General features: G+C 46.9%; 1 protein-coding gene and 1 long non-coding RNA gene across 11 annotated transcripts in view; both read left to right on the top strand.

The window, feature by feature from the left end:
- Positions 1 to 16,265, top strand: part of LOC118364938 (regulatory-associated protein of mTOR) — a 213,873-nt gene that overhangs the window by 117,367 nt on the left and 80,241 nt on the right. For all 7 annotated transcript variants that reach the window (XM_052490562.1, XM_052490559.1, XM_052490558.1 and 4 more), the window contains exons 9-11: positions 9,646 to 9,746; positions 11,797 to 11,941; positions 16,184 to 16,259. In XM_052490562.1, the coding sequence (XP_052346522.1) occupies positions 9,646 to 9,746; positions 11,797 to 11,941; positions 16,184 to 16,259 (322 nt within the window). The remainder of the gene's footprint in view (positions 1 to 9,645; positions 9,747 to 11,796; positions 11,942 to 16,183; positions 16,260 to 16,265) is intronic.
- Positions 11,953 to 14,245, top strand: LOC127914455 (uncharacterized). 4 transcript variants are annotated; one of them, XR_008088404.1, is made up of 4 exons: positions 11,953 to 12,821; positions 13,069 to 13,261; positions 13,323 to 13,447; positions 13,673 to 14,245. It is a non-coding gene; the product is annotated as an uncharacterized LOC127914455 (long non-coding RNA). The 4 variants fall into 4 exon arrangements; XR_008088401.1 differs by having other exon boundaries at positions 13,069 to 13,447; XR_008088402.1 differs by lacking the exon at positions 13,673 to 14,245 and adding an exon at positions 13,513 to 13,557 and having other exon boundaries at positions 13,069 to 13,447.

Here is a 16,265-nt window from a genome sequence, read left to right as displayed (position 1 = left end):
ACCTCCCAGCTGAGTTTGTGACTCAGTCAGCACATGGCCATGACTCCCTCCGTGTGTTCAGTGTTAACCGGCCATAATGGACACACACACACAGACTTTCTGCTCAGAGGGCCAAAATGTTGCATATCAACAGCCGACCCCCATTACATAAGACTAAGTCACTGCAAAGAACTTAAACCAACTAATAATTATTTACTTCTCCTCTCCCTCCCACACACACACACACACACACACACACACACACACACACACACACACACTCCTACATACACACTTATTGCAAAAGGATCTTAGATAAGAGATTGAGTCACGATTCTAAACCATGTCAGTTATCGTCACTAATACTTCACTAATACTTCACTAATACTTCACTCAGATGTAATGTTTGTTGTTTAATTTCCCATCTTTTGACTTCACTCCTACAACAGCCAAGCTGCCTCCTGATCAGGGATGATCCTTCCTTTTCCGGAAACACCGCTTTTCTTTTCGTCTCCCCACAGCTCTGTTTTCCCACTGCATGGGAATGGTATGGGAACCCTATGAGCTTTGAGCTCATAGGATTCCAATCCCTATTGATACGGTCTCCCCCAGACTCCCTGGAGGGGTGCGGTGCTCGTCTAGCCCCCTGCTGGGTCTCTTTAGGGGTCTCTAAGTAGGGCAGGGCTGTGCTCATCATGCCTAGTCACTTGGCTTATGTGTCGTTATTTGACGTGACTTAGTCACCTGAGAGACTTGGGAACTCAGCAGTGACACTGGCACACTCTACCTTTAGGAAAACAATAGTAACAAGTCGATTCAAATGAGTAAAAATGGAAAACCTCTATGCTGTAGCTGGTATGACAGGTAACAATTAGGGTTGGAAACGGATGTTATACTTTGACCAGGATATCCATTAATTCCTTCCTTACCTCTGTGTCCCCTTGAACAAAGAGAAAAACCAATTGACCTCTACTTTTCTGGTACACAGGTTGTCCCGTAAATGTTTCCTCTTCGATGTTGCCAATCACTGTTGGCAGGGACACCCAGTACTCAGTGCTTTTACTCCACAGGGCCACCAGCCATTCATCTAAACGGTAATGGGATGTTGTAGGTTGTATCGCTTGTCCTTCACAGGTCTCTCCCCTAGCCAAACAAGCTTTGGAAACGTGTTAGTAAATAATACTGGTAGGGTAGGTTTTACGGAATTTTTGACAATCAATTGTTTACCTCAAGCAGGAACCCCCCCCCCCCAGTCTCTCGGAGTCCAGGTTATGGCAGAACCATGTAGTCTTCCTTTTCCTCCGTTCTAATGCATTTAGCAGAGTGAGTGAGTGGGGGTTGTCAGTACTGACTGCGCATGTGTGTTAGGCCAGACGAATGGGGGCAGTGGGTGAGCTCTTGTGGGGTTTAGCAGGTCTGAATGGGAAAGAGAAATGGGGTTTCTTTGATGCTCTGACACACTGCTCTTCCACATGAGCGATGCCTTGTTGGTTCAGTGCAGCTCCTCAGCGTCCTCTCTGGGCACTGTGTGTGTGAGCTTTCTTTAGTGTGTGTGTGTGTGTGTGTCTCAGGATATACCCAGGGAGATGGGGTAAGCCATTCGTTCCACTGTCTATTTCCCCCTTCCTCCTTGTACTCCACTGAGGGGGTCATAAAGTGTCATGGGGGGCCGGCGGCCCGGTCAACACATCACCATCAACACAGCCAGGCCTCTATTGATCTACACTACTCCCACTGGGGCTGTCAGGAGTCATCATTAGACCACACACACCACATGCTGTACATTGTTTTACATTTTGTTCATTTAGCAGACGCTCTTATCCAGAGCGTTTTAGGGTTAAGGTGACTTGCTCAAGGGCAAATTGATGCATTTTTCACCTAGTCGGCTCAGGGTTTCGAAGCAGCATCTTTTCGGTTACTGGTCCAACGCTCTTATCCGCTAGGCTACCTGTCGACACTCACACGGACGGACAGAGCAGGAGATCAGGGGACTAACTAGTGTGACTGAGCAGGAGATCGATGTGGGGACCCAAGAGGAAACTCCTTATTTGGCATCAACAGGAAGTCCCATCTGAGGACCAAGTTCCGACCAACTTGTGCCATCAGGGGACTGACTAGTGTGACTGAGCAGGAGATCAATGTGGGGACCCAAGAGGAAACTCCTTATTTGGCATCAACAGGAAGTCCCATCTGAGGACCAAGTTCCGACCGACTTGTGCCATCAGGGGACTGACTAGTGTAGGCTATTGTTTAGGGCACAAGGGGAAGATGGATTCTAATCTGGATAACTGGCAAAGTTTGTATTGGTAGAACCGCCTGGCCTTTCAGCCTATCAGTAACCGCTAGAGAACGTTGCCGGGCATCCTCTTTAGCATATGCATCAGATGCATATTAACCTGCAAGGTGCACAAACAAGCTTGATAAATAGAGCATAAACTATTGTAAATGTAGGCCTATAGCCTGTTTTTGTTTCCCTTACAATAAAAACACGACAGTGTAATCCATTTTGATCAACTTAATTTGTAGATTTGATTAGTGATAGAGTTGTAGTAATGAAGTCCAGTTCCAACTTCATACAGAAACAAAACAATATGATAATATAACCAACCAGGTGCACAGGTGAATTGATTTGCTGTGTTCCTAAACAAAGTCACCAGCGCATGAACAATTGTAAAGGACGAATTGCATAACTAAATATCTGTGGGAATATATATTCATGACAAGATACAATCAACAAATGACTGTTTTTATATCAGACACTGTATTGTGCCCTTATGCGAGTGCCTTTTGATTAATACGTTAAAAAAAAAAAAAAATGCTTTGGATCCACAGTCAGCGCACAGCTTTGGGGCTTTGTGTGAGCAAGCCCCACAAACAAATCGGTTGCACTGCACAGTTTTCATGGGCCTGGCTTCAGTTTGTTAAAGTCCACCCCGTACCTATCAGACCAAAAGGACTCCACATCAAGAGTTCAATAAATGTTTAGAGTTCAGCCATAGACATGTCCCACCTACTGTTTCCTTTTCTATGCACATGAGCAACAGTACCATCTCTGATGTGCTGCAACATCTGCATGTCACAAACAACCTCCCTCTTTTCTACCCAAACCGTGTCGTCCCTCCATCCGACTCTTAACTCGCCTAGTTCTGCAGCATTTGCAATACTGTCAGTGCGTCCATTCGTTTGGTTCGGCTTGCCATTGTGAACTTCACGCTGTGTGTTGTACTCGGTGTCTAATTTGACTCTCACCGAGGGGAAATGATATAACCGTTTACAGCCTTTCATAATAAAATAGACTGCCCACAATTCGTCGTCAAAAGTTATAATATAGTTCTAAATTCAATCATCCTCTTCACCCTCATCATTCAGATCAATCAAATTCAGTCACCCTCATCAACCAGTTCATTGAAGTCACCACTATCAGTTTATACCTGGTTTCTATTGCCCATTCATCCATTGACGACTGAATAGCATATTTGAACTGTATTATGCTACTGGTTTTTGTGTAGTAGGCAGAGCAATGCTGCCGTGTGATTGGTCATGTGCTGAATACATGGACAGCAGGGATGTTCTTGGGAAAAGTGACATTTTGGAAATAGAGCTGCACCTCTTGAATAGTGAGTTATTTGACCAAGGTAAGTGTAAGAGAAACGGCAGAATATGCTCTTTCTGATACTATTTAGAAATGAAAATGTTTTACCCGCCTGTGACTCTGAAGGAGGATATGATCAAATCAAATCAATTCAAATTTATTTATATAGCCCTTCGTACATCAGCTGATATCTCAAAGTGCTGTACAGAAACCCAGCCTAAAACCCCAAACAGCGAGCAATGCAGGTGTAGAAGCACGGTGGCTAGGAAAAACTCCCTAGAAAGGCCAAAACCTAGGAAGAAACCTAGAGAGGAACCAGGCTATGTGGGGTGGCCAGTCCTCTTCTGGCTGTGCCGGGTGGAGATTATAACAAAACATGGCCAAGATGTTCAAATGTTCATAAATGACCAGCAGGGTCGAATAATAATAAGGCAGAACAGTTGAAACTGGAGCAGCAGCACAGTCAGGTGGACTGGGGACAGCAAGGAGTCATCATGTCAGGTAGTCCTGGGGCACAGTCCTAGGGCTCAGGTCCTCCGAGAGAGAAAAAGAAAGAGAGAATTAGAGAGAGCATATGTGGGGTGGCCAGTCCTCTTCTGGCTGTGCCGGGTGGAGATTATAACAAAACATGGCCAAGATGTTCAAATGTTCATAAATGACCAGCATGGTCGAATAATAATAAGGCAGAACAGTTAAAACTGGAGCAGCAGCATGGCCAGGTGGACTGGGGACAGCAAGGAGTCATCATGTCAGGTAGTCCTGGGGCATGGTCCTAGGGCTCAGGTCATCCGAGAGAAGTGATGCTCCTTTCCCTGCGTCTGTAAATTCACGTACAGTTTGACAACTGATATTGTCACTCATCGGATTATTGTCAATTTTATCTTGTCTGTAGTCTAACTCTCTTAATCTGTGTGAAATTAGTTAGGGTGTAGTTTAGGTGCGGGTTCCATGGGCCGGCTGTGCAGGCCGACTGGCATCGCAAGGATGTGTTTTGCATTGTTCTAAAGGCCGACTGCATCACACAGCATGTTTTCTGTTTCCCTTCCAACACATTCGACTAGTAATAGTTACACTAAATAATAATCCTGTGGTGGCTTCTTTTTACAAAGTAGAACGTAACAGAGAATGGTAAATCAAGGCGTGCGGTCAAATGATAAACACGACCGCCAACGCTGATAAATAGGCACAACACACACTCAGTACACAGAATCATTCCACTATCGTTCAAAAAAAAAAATCTCTCTCGTGCGCTCTCTCTCTCGTGCGCTCTCTCTCTCGTGCGCTCTCTCTCTCGTGCGCTCTCTCTCTCGTGCGCTCTCTCTCTCGTGCGCTCTCTCTCTCGTGCGCTCTCTCTCTCGTGCGCTCTCTCTCTCGTGCGCTCTCTCTCTCGTGCGCTCTCTCTCTCGTGCGCTCTCTCTCGTGCGCTCTCTCTCTCGTGCGCTCTCTCTCTCGTGCGCTCTCTCTCTCGTGCGCTCTCGTGCGCTCTCGTGCGCTCTCTCTCTCGTGCGCTCTCTCTCGTGCGCTCTCTCTCGTGCGCTCTCTCTCTCGTGCGCTCTCTCTCGTCGCTCTCTCTCTCTCGTGCGCTCTCTCTCTCGTGCGCTCTCTCTCTCTCGTGCGCTCTCTCTCGTGCGCTCTCTCTCTCGTGCGCTCTCTCTCTCGTGCGCTCTCTCTCTCTCGTGCGCTCTCTCTCTCGTGCGCTCTCTCTCTCGTGCGCTCTCTCTCTCGCGCTCTCTCGTGCGCTCTTCTCTCGTGCGCTCTCTCGTGCGCTCTCTCTCTCGTGCGCTCTCTCTCGTGCGCTCTCTCTCTCGTGCGCTCTCTCTCTCGCTCTCTCTCGTGCGCTCTCTCTCTCTCGTGCGCTCTCTCTCTCTCGTGCGCTCTCTCTCTCTCGTGCGCTCTCTCTCTCGTGCGCTCTCTCTCTCGTGCGCTCTCTCTCTCTCGTCTCTCTCTCTCTCTCGTGCGCTCTCTCTCTCTCGTGCGCTCTCTCTCTCGTGCGCTCTCTCTCTCGTGCGCTCTCTCTCTCTCGTGCGCTCTCTCTCTCTCGTGCGCTCTCTCTCTCGTGCGCTCTCTCTCTCGTGCGCTCTCTCTCTCGTGCGCTCTCTCTCTCGTGCGCTCTCTCTCTCGTGCGCTCTCTCTCTCGTGCGCTCTCTCTCTCGTGCGCTCTCTCTCTCTCTCGTGCGCTCTCTCTCTCTCGTGCGCTCTCTCTCTCGTGCTCTCTCTCGTCTCTCTCTCTCGTGCGCTCTCTCTCTCTCGTGCGCTCTCTCTCTCTCGTGCGCTCTCTCTCTCTCGTGCGCTCTCTCTCTCTCGTGCGCTCTCTCTCTCGTGCGCTCTCGTGCGCGCTCTCTCTCGTGCGCTCTCTCTCTCGTGCGCTCTCTCTCTCGTGCGCTCTCTCGTGCGCTCTCTCGTGCGCTCTCTCTCTCTCTCTCGTGCGCTCGTGCGCTCTCTCGCGCTCTCTCTCGTGCGCTCTCTCTGCGCTCTCGTGCGCTCTCTCTCTCGCTCTCTCTCTCTCTCTCGCTCTCTCTGCGCTCTCTCTCTGCGCTCTCTCGTGCGCTCTCTCTCTCTCTCTCGTGCGCTCTCTCTCTCTCTCGTGCGCTCTCTCTCTCTCTCTCGTGCGCTCTCTCTCTCTCTCTCTCTCTCGTGCGCTCTCTCTCTCGTGCGCTCTCTCTCTCTCGTGCGCTCTCGTGCGCTCTCTCTCTCTCTCTCTCGTGCGCTCTCTCTCTCTCTCTCTCGTGCGCTCTCTCTCTCTCTGGTTCAGTAGCCTTTAGTCTTAGCCTCCTCTCCCTCCACTTCTAGCCTCACTGACTGCTCATTATAAGACGGGGAGCTGGGAGAGGGGCTGAGGTGATTTTCTTGTGTCGCCGTGTTGATTACCATGGTGCCGAGCGCCGCGGATACCGCTCCCGCCTGGGACAAGCAATCCCCACGCTCATTTCCATGGCAATCTCATGTTTGGAATACTGAGTGATCTGAGACAGGATAGGCTAGTGCTAAATGAGAGGTTTCCTATTATAGGTCTTTGTGGAAGACTTTGATTCAGATGAAGATTGTGTATGTCTGAGACAGAGTCCCAAATTGCACCCTATTCTCTATGAAGTAAGGCTATAGCAATTAGAACTTTTTGAGGTCGTTTCATTTCGATAAAAAATAATCACTGTTTTTGGTTTCTATTTATTTATTTAGACATGAAATTCCAGGTCGAATGCTGTTTCACATAATACAACAATGAATAAGTCCCATGGTGACTGCCCATTACTATTTATCACTTAACTGTTTTTTTCACGTTACTTTAATAAAATATTAGATTTATTTAACCTTATTTAATTCCAAGTCGTCTCATCTCTATAAAGTTATGCTATGCTGTCTGACAAAAATACATGTTTTAGTAGTTCTTCAAAGTAAATAAGGCTGAATAACAACTATCAATCAATCATGTATTTTCAGGCTCGCGAAGCAACTGCCTTCGATCCCTCTCGAAACCACGCCTCGATCAGACCGTCAACGTCCTAGCAGTCAAAACATCTTTCCTTTCAACCCAACATGTTTACCAGATGTGTGCAACAACAGTGCAACATTCACCTTCTGCTACTGTTTCTATCAAGTCGTTACATACAGTTTGATGCGCACTGGAACTACTACCTCTGCAACACAATGCTGCAAGCCAAACAAGCCAAACACAGCATTCTATTAGAAATGAATATGCGTCTGGTGGAGCAAAACGCAATGACGCTGTCGGTCTGAGTAAGGCGCCAGTCTCCATGTCCTGCTCCGCACAGACCACACAAGTTGAAGCGGGCGCGTTAATGGGTTATGGTCATTGTAGTTAATTACCACGTCTTCTGTGCTAAACTATGCACACTGAATAAAAATATCAACGCGATATGTAAAAGTGTTGGTCCCATGTTTCATGAGCTGAAATAAAAGATCCCAGACATGTTCCATACGCACAAAAAGCTTACTTCTCTCAATTTGTGCTCAATTTTGTTTACATCCCTGTTAGTGAGCATTTCTCCTTTGCCAAGATAATCCTTCCATGTGGCATATCAAGAAGCCGATTTAAACGGCATGATCATTACGCAGGTGCACCTTGTACTGGAGACAAAAGCCCACTGAAATCTGCAGTTTAGTGTCACAACACAATGCCACAGATGAGTCACGTTTTGAGCGAGTGTGCAATTGGCATGCTGACTGCAGGAATGTCCACCAGAGCTGTTGCCAGAAATTGTAATGTACATTTCTCTAAGCTGCTTCCAAAGTCGATTTTAGAGAATTTGGCAGTATGTCCAACTGGCCTCACAATGGCAGATCACGTGTATGGCGTTGTGTGGGCAAGTGGCTTGCTGATGTCAATGTTGTGATCAGAGTGCCCCGTGGTGGGGTTATGGTATAGGCAGGCCTGAGCTACGGACAATGAACACAATTTAATTTTATCGATGGTAATTTGAATGCACACAGATACCGTGACGAGATCCAGAAGCCCATTGTCGTGCCATTCATCCGCAGCGATCACCTCATGTTTCAGCATGATAATGCACAGCACCATGTTGCAGGTATCTGTACTCAATTCCTGGAAGCTGAAAATAATCCAGTTCTTCCATGGCCTGCATACTCACCAGACATGTCACCCATTGAGCATGTTTGGGATGCTCTGGATCCACGTGTACGACTGCGTATTCCAGTTCCCGCCAATATCCAGTAACTTTGCACGGCCATTAAAGAGGATTGGGACTATATTCCACAGGCCACAATCAACAGCCTGATCAACTCTATGAAAAGGTGATGTTGCGCTGCATGAGACAAATGGTGGTCACACCAGATACTGACTGGTTTTCTGATGCCACGACCCTATTTTAGGGTATTTGTGACCAACAGCATCTGTAGTCCCAGTTATGTGTAATCCTTTGATTAGGGCTTAATGAATTGATTCATGTCCTTATATGAACTGTAACTCAGTAAAATCTTTGAAATTGTTTCATGTTCCGCCTATATTTTTTTGTTCAGTATAAAAGATTGGCCTGTTGGAAACTACAACTCCCTACAACATCACACAGTTCAGACTTGGTGATTCATCGCTACAAACTGCACATCGAGCTCAGGAAGAAAAAAAAACTACGAAATGGATATCAAATCGTAGAACGGACTTTAGTTGTTTAAAAAATGAAAAAGAATTGCTTAGCGCTACTATATAGTGCAGTATTTTAGTGCTTTATATGTGCATATAATCTGCGGTGCTTTCCCATCAAGTCTAATGACAGACAGTTTTAAAGTGTTATTGTAGTTTGATGCCACTGAAATGAATAGCTCTATATGTTAATTAGACTGATGAAATGGATGTATTATAGATATAGAACACTGAAATACAATGAGTGTACAAAATATTCGGAACACCTGCTCCCTCCATGACATAGACTGCCAAGGTGAATCCAGGTGAAAGCTATGATCCCTTATTGATGTCACTTGTTAAATCCACTTCAATCAGTGTCGATCAAGGAAGAGACCAATTTAAAAATGATTTTTAAGCCTTGACACAATTGAAACATGGATTGTGTGTGTCTGTGCCATTCGGAGTGTGAATGGGTATGACATTTTTTTTAAGTGCCTTTGAACGGGGTATGGTTGTAGGTGCCAGGTGCACCGGTTACCATGGCTATGCCTCCATAGGATGACAATGCCCCCTTCCGCAGGGCATGAGTGTTCACTGAATGGTTGGATGAGCATGAAAACGATGTATGATGGCCATGGCAGTCTCAGTCACCAGAACTCAACCCAGTTGAACACTTATGGGAGATTCTTGAGCGGTGCCTAAGATAGCATTTTCCACCACCGTCAACAAAACACCAAATTATTTTTCTCACGGAAGAATCGTGTTGCATCCATATATATATAGAACACTGCTTTATATCCATGGTCGCATTCCTCCAACAGAGTTCCAGACACTTGTGGAATCTATGCCAAGGTGCATTGAAGCTGTTCTGACTCGTGGTGCCTCCCCCCAATTAAGACACTTTATGTTGGTGTTTCCTTTATTTTGGCAGTTACCTCTATCTTAATGTTACTGACTAACCTATGGTGTTGTGTAGGATACCTGGGAGATTGAATGACAGACGCACCCCTCTGGGAGAGCTCAACTGGATCTTCACTGCTATCACTGACACTATCGCCTGGAACGTGCTGCCCAGAGGTACACACACACACATGAGCTTGGGAGAGTATATGCAAGCACACACACTCATACCCCTGTGTCTACCTAGGTTGCCCCCCAGACAAGTAGAAAGTATCTCTCACTCACTCACACTCATGTGAGTCGTGATGTGAGAGGAGAACAGTGGTGATGGGCTGATAAGCCCCAGAAGCCATACGGCACTGCAATTCATTAATCAGCCTACATCACAGAGAATCTCCTTCATGAAGGCACGGCACACCTAATCCACCACACACACACACACCTCACCACACAAAACTCTCTCACACGGACATACTCACACACTCTGTCACACACAAAAGCACGCGAACACGCACTCGAATCACACCGCAATCAAAACACTTATACACAGACAGACAGACTCACTCTCTCTCTCACACACACACCCACACACACCAATTATTATCATTAGTTGGGGATTAACACTGGAGCAACCTGGCCCCATTAAACTAAATGAGATAATGCATGAATTAATAATAAGAGTTGAAAATGTCACTACCGCCCCCTGCCTTGATCTATCTGGCGCTGCTACGGCACTCTGCCTGTCTGTCCAAATTCAATACACACACACATCAATGCACACACACCTACAGTACATTCGGAAAGGATTGATCCATTGACTTTTCCACATTTTGTTATGTTACAGCCTTATTCTAAAATGGATCAAATCATTGATGATAAAACAATCTACACACAATACCCCATAATGACCAAAAAGAAACAGGTTTTTAAAAATGGTTGCAGATTTATAAAAAGTAAACAAATAGATACCCTATTTACATAAGTATTCAGACCCTTTGCATATGCGTCTCGAAATTGAGCTCAGGTGCATCCTGTTTCCATTGGTCATCCTTGATGTTTCTACAACTTGATTGGAGTCCACCTGTAGTAAATTCAATTGATTTGACATGATTTGGAAAGGCACACACCTGTCTATATAAGGTCCCATAGATGCTAGTGCATGTCAGAGCAAAAACCGAGCTATGAGGTTGAAGGAATTGTCTGTACAGCTCCGAGACAGTATTGTGTCGATGCACAGATCTGGGGAAGGGTACCAAAATATGTCTGCAGGATTGAAGTTCCCCAAGAACCCAGTGGCCTCCATTCTTAAATGGAAGAAGTTTGGAACCACCAAGACTCTTTCTAGAGCTGGCCGACCGGGCAATCGGGGTAGAATGGCCTATGTCAAGGAGGTGACCAAGAACTCGATGGTCACTCTGACAGAGCTCCAGAGTTCCTCTGTGGAGATGGGAGAACCTTCCAGAAAGACAACGGTGGTGATGGGCTGATAAGCCACAGAAGCCATACGGCACTGCAATTCATTAAATCAGCCTCCACACCACCAAATGCAGCACTCCACACCAATCAGGTCTTTATGCTAGAGTGGCCAGACGGAAGCCACTCCTCAGTAAAAGGCATCTAAAGGACTCTGACCATGAGAACCCAGATTGAACTCTTTGGCCTGAATGCCAAGCGTCACTTCTGGAGGAAACCTGGCACCATCCATACGGGGAAGCATGGTGGGTGCAGCATCATGCTGTGGGGATGTTGTTGAGCGGCAGGGACTGGGAGACTAGTCAGGATCGAGGGAAAGATGAATGGAGCAAAGTACAGCGAGATCCTTGATGAAAACAGTCTCCAGAGTGCTCAGGACCTCAGACTGGGGCAAAGGGTCACCTTCCAACAAGGCAATGACCCTAAGCACACAGCCAAGTCAATGCAGGAATGGCTTTGGAAACAAGTCTCTGAATGTCCTTGTGTCCCAGCCAGAGTCTGGACTTGAACCCGACCGAACATCTCTGGAGAGACCTGAAAATAGCTGTGCAGCAACCTGACAGAGCTTGAGAGGATCTGCAGAGAAGAATCGAAGACTTGAGACTGTAATCACTGGCAAAAATGATTCAACAAAGTACTGAGTAAAGGGTCTGAATACTTATGTAAATGTGATATTTAAGTGTTTTTTTTTATTTGTGCAAAATTTGAAAATCTTCTCTTCTCTTACGCATCCTTTTTCTCTCTCTCTCTCTAGATCTGTTCCAGAAGCTCTTTCGTCAGGACCTGTTGGTGGCCAGTTTATTCCGCAACTTCTTGTTGGCCGAGAGGATAATGAGGTCATACAACTGCACCCCTGTCAGCAGTCCGCGCCTGCCCCCTACGTACATGCACGCCATGTGGTAAGACGCGCTGGCGCACACACACACGTTCTCTCTTTGGCCTTTTTCCGATTAAATCTTATCTGTCTGTCCATTCATTAGATGCATGTTGAAAACTGTCTGCAAAATCCTTTTGTGTGTTTTTCCACCATCGGTCGCGAAAAGCATTAGTTGGGGGGAGTGTTGTTGCTGAAAGCCTCTTGAGTGAGCGATCGCCTGTTTTCATCTCTTATTGCCTCCGTTTTCTCTTCTTGAGAAGACATTAAATAGCACGGAATAATTTTTCCTTTGTGTTACTACACCCCATCACAGCTCTAAAGAGATGCTTGAGCCAGCAAGAAAGGAAGCACAGAAGGAGAATATGGAGGGAGGGAAAGGAAGAAGTCAAAGGAGAACAAGGGGTGGCAAGAAAGAGTGGAGGAGAGACTGATAGGAAGTGTTGAGGTATCTAGATAGCAGTGAAGGAAGGAAGAAACAGTGGAGGAGAGACTGATAGGTGTTGAGGTAGCTAGATAGCAGTGGAGGAGAGAGACTGATAGGTGTTGAGGTAGCTAGATAGCAGTGAAGGAAGGAAGAAACGGTGGAGGAGAGAGACTGATAGGAAGTGTTGAGGTAGCTAGATAGCAGTGAAGGAAGGAAGAAAACAGTGGAGGAGAGAGACTGATAGGAAGTGTTGAGGTAGCTAGATAGCAGTGAAGGAAGGAAGAAAACAGTGGAGGAGAGAGACTGATAGGAAGTGTTGAGGTAGCTAGATAGCAGTGAAGGAAGGAAGAAACAGTGGAGGAGAGACTGATAGGTGTTGAGGTAGCTAGATAGCAGTGGAGGAGAGAGACTGATAGGTGTTGAGGTAGCTAGATAGCAGTGAAGGAAGGAAGAAACGGTGGAGGAGAGAGACTGATAGGTGTTGAGGTAGCTAGATAGCAGTGAAGGAAGGAAGAAACGGTGGAGGAGAGAGACTGATAGGAAGTGTTGAGGTAGCTAGATAGCAGTGAAGGAAGGAAGAAACAGTGGAGGAGAGACTGATAGGTGTTGAGGTAGCTAGATAGCAGTGAAGGAAGGAAGAAACAGTGGAGGAGAGACTGATAGGTGTTGAGGTAGCTAGATAGCAGTGAAGGAAGGAAGAAACGGTGGAGGAGAGAGACTGATAGGTTGTTGAGGTAGCTAGATAGCAGTGAAGGAAGGAAGAAACAGTGGAGGAGAGACTGATAGGTGTTGAGGTAGCTAGATAGCAGTGAAGGAAGGAAGAAACAGTGGAGGAGAGAGACTGATAGGTGTTGAGGTAGCTAGATAGCAGTGAAGGAAGGAAGAAACAGTGGAGGAGAGAGACTGATAGGTGTTGAGGTAGCTAGATAGCAGTGAAGGAAGAAACAGTGGAGGAGAGAGACTGATAGGAAGTGTTGAGGTAGCTAGATAGCAGTGAAGGAAGGAAGAAACAGTGGAGGAGAGAGACTGATAGGAAGTGTTGAGGTAGCTAGATAGCAGTGAAGGAAGGAAGAAACAGTGGAGGAGAGACTGATAGGTGTTGAGGTAGCTAGATAGCAGTGAAGGAAGGAAGTAACAGTGGAGGAGAGAGACTGATAGGAAGTGTTGAGGTAGCTAGATAGCAGTGAAGGAAGGAAGAAACAGTGGAGGAGAGACTGATAGCAGTGAAGGAAGGAAGAAACAGTGGAGGAGAGAGACTGATAGGTGTTGAGGTAGCTAGATAGCAGTGAAGGAAGAAACAGTGGAGGAGAGAGACTGATAGGTGTTGAGGTAGCTAGATAGCAGTGAAGGAAGGAAGAAACAGTGGAGGAGAGAGACTGATAGGAAGTGTTGAGGTAGCTAGATGGCAGTAAAGGAGAGAGACTGATAGGTGTTGAGGTAGCTAGATGGCAGTGAAGGAAGGAAGAAACAGTGGAGGAGAGAGACTGATAGGAAGTGTGTAGGGGACAGAGTAAGAGACACAGAAAAGCAGACAAACACAGTGTGGAGGTGGTTAGAAATAGTGAGGGTTTGGGGAAATGTGTTGATTGATGATCGTGTCCATACATAACCAGCAAGTGTTATTAAAAATGCTCTTGTTGTGTCTTTGTTAGTGGGCCATTATTAGGATTTAAATTGGCTGGGGACAGGTGTGTGTGTGGTGGGGGTGTATGGCCTCTACGGCTGCACCCAGCTCTGCTGCAGTGTCAGCAACTAGACACAAATACCCTCATACACACTTTCTTAAAAGGTCCCAAGGTCCCGAACTGTCATTCTGATTTCCATGTAAAATAGCCTTTTGAGTGACTAAAATATCACCTATAATATTTGCTTTGGATAGAAATGCTGAAAACGTGCGAAAAAAAGTACTTTTAATCTCATGGCTAACTACCAGGAAGTTTGAAAAGACAAGACTTTGTGGGCGGGGAGTTTATTATTCATGAGCTCGACCTTGACTGACAGCTCTTTGACACGCCTATGTCTTGCAACTTGGATGCAGTGAGCAGTGTTGCAGTAAAATCATCTCAAGCTAATTTCGTGATACACAAAGCAACTCAAACGACATTGAAATTGCATCAATGATGTCAATTGTTTTACACGTCTCTTCTTCGGCGTTGCTCTTGTGATGCGGTTCGCAGCAGCAATGACAGATGTTTTGTACGACGGCTCGGAGATGCTTAACCGCTAAGCTACCTGCGGCCGTCACACACCCCTCACCCCATAACAAATCCCAATCGCGTTTCATGTCACTTTTCACTCACTTCCCAAACTGATACTAACAGCAAGAGAGATGGGGTTTTTTGTCGCCGAACGAATGTTTGTCTGCTTGACTCGACTGATTCCAGATGTTTCATATATTTGATATATTCATGCACTGGGATTACAGATATTTATACCTGATCTGAATATTGAATGCACACTGTTATGTGAATGATATGATTTGTATTCTACATAGATTATGACTAGCATCTAGGATCCTTTTGACTAGGGAAATATCTTTCTCCGTAGAGAATTGTATTGGTCATTTATCTTGGATTCCTCTGTTACCTGGATGGAATAGGCAAAGACAGTGTTCTTAGTTGCGTTCAATGACTGGAACAAATCTGTAACGTTGAGTATTGTTGCAACCAAATGCTAAATTCCTTCACGCACTTTCTATTTTTCCTTTTTTTCCCTATTTCTTCTTCTTCTTCTTCTTCTTTTTTTACCCCCCTTTTTCTCCCCAATTTCGTGGTATCCAATTGTTAGTAGCTACGATCTTGTCTCATCGCTACAACTCCCGTACGGGCTCGGGAGAGACGAAGGTCGAGAGCCATGCGTCCTCCGATACACAACCCAACCAAGCCGAACTGCTTCTTAACACAGCACGTCTCCAACCCGGAAGCCAGCCGCACCAATGTGTCGGAGGAAACACCGTGCACCTGGCTACCTAACCCGGACGAAGCTAGGCCAATTGTGCGTCGCCCCACGGACCTCCCGGTCGCGGCCGGCTGCGACAGAGCCTGGGTGCGAACCCAGAGTCTCTTGTGGCACAGCACTTTCTAACCCGAGGACAAACCCCTTAGCTGCAGACCCCAAGTGCTGCCTCAGAACAAATAGGGGAAAGGGGGATTGGCGGATAGGGGAAGAGGGGGATTGGCAAATAGGGGAAGAGGGGGGTTGGCGGATAGGGGAAGAGGGGGTTAGGATAGGGGAAGAGATAGGGGAAGGGGGGCGGATAGGGGAAGAGGGGGATTGGCAAATAGGGGAAGAGGGGGGTTGGCGGATAGGGGAAGAGGGGATTGGCAAATAGGGGAAGAGGGGGTTGGCGGATAGGGGAAGAGGGGGATTGGCAAATAGGGGAAGAGGGGGGTTGGCGGATAGGGGAAGAGGGGGGTTGGCAAATAGGGGAAGAGGGGGTTGGGATAGGGGAAGAGGGGGTTGGCGGATAAGGGGAGGGGGTTGGCGAATAGGGGAAGAGGGGTTGGATCAATAGGGGAATATAGGGGAAGAGGGGGTTGGCGGAGGGGTTGGCGGATAGGGGAAGAGGGGGGTTGGCGGATAGGGGAAGAGGGGGGGTTGGCGGATAGGGGAAGAGGGGGGGTTGGCGAATAGGGGAAGAGGGGGGTTGGTGAGAGTGCAGCAGTAAAGGGGTTTGATGTGTGTTATGTAACAGTATGAATTAAACATGATGACCAGGGAGAACACTTTGGAATGGATCAAAGCCTCAATGCTTTCCTCTCTAGGACAGTCTGTGTGTGTGTGTTGGACATTTGGGTTGTTGATGCCTAATGTGTGTGTGTGTGCATCACTCCTCTACAGGCAGGCATGGGACCTGGCTGTGGACATCTGTCTCTCTCAGCTGCCCACCATCATTGAGGAGGGCACCGCCTTCAGGGTGAGT

This window comes from Oncorhynchus keta, chromosome 32, assembly GCF_023373465.1.
Source record: "Oncorhynchus keta strain PuntledgeMale-10-30-2019 chromosome 32, Oket_V2, whole genome shotgun sequence".
In the NCBI taxonomy this organism is placed as follows: domain Eukaryota; kingdom Metazoa; phylum Chordata; class Actinopteri; order Salmoniformes; family Salmonidae; genus Oncorhynchus; species Oncorhynchus keta.
Note: the sequence above shows the minus strand (reverse complement) of the source record. Positions and strands in the feature narration are given on the sequence as shown.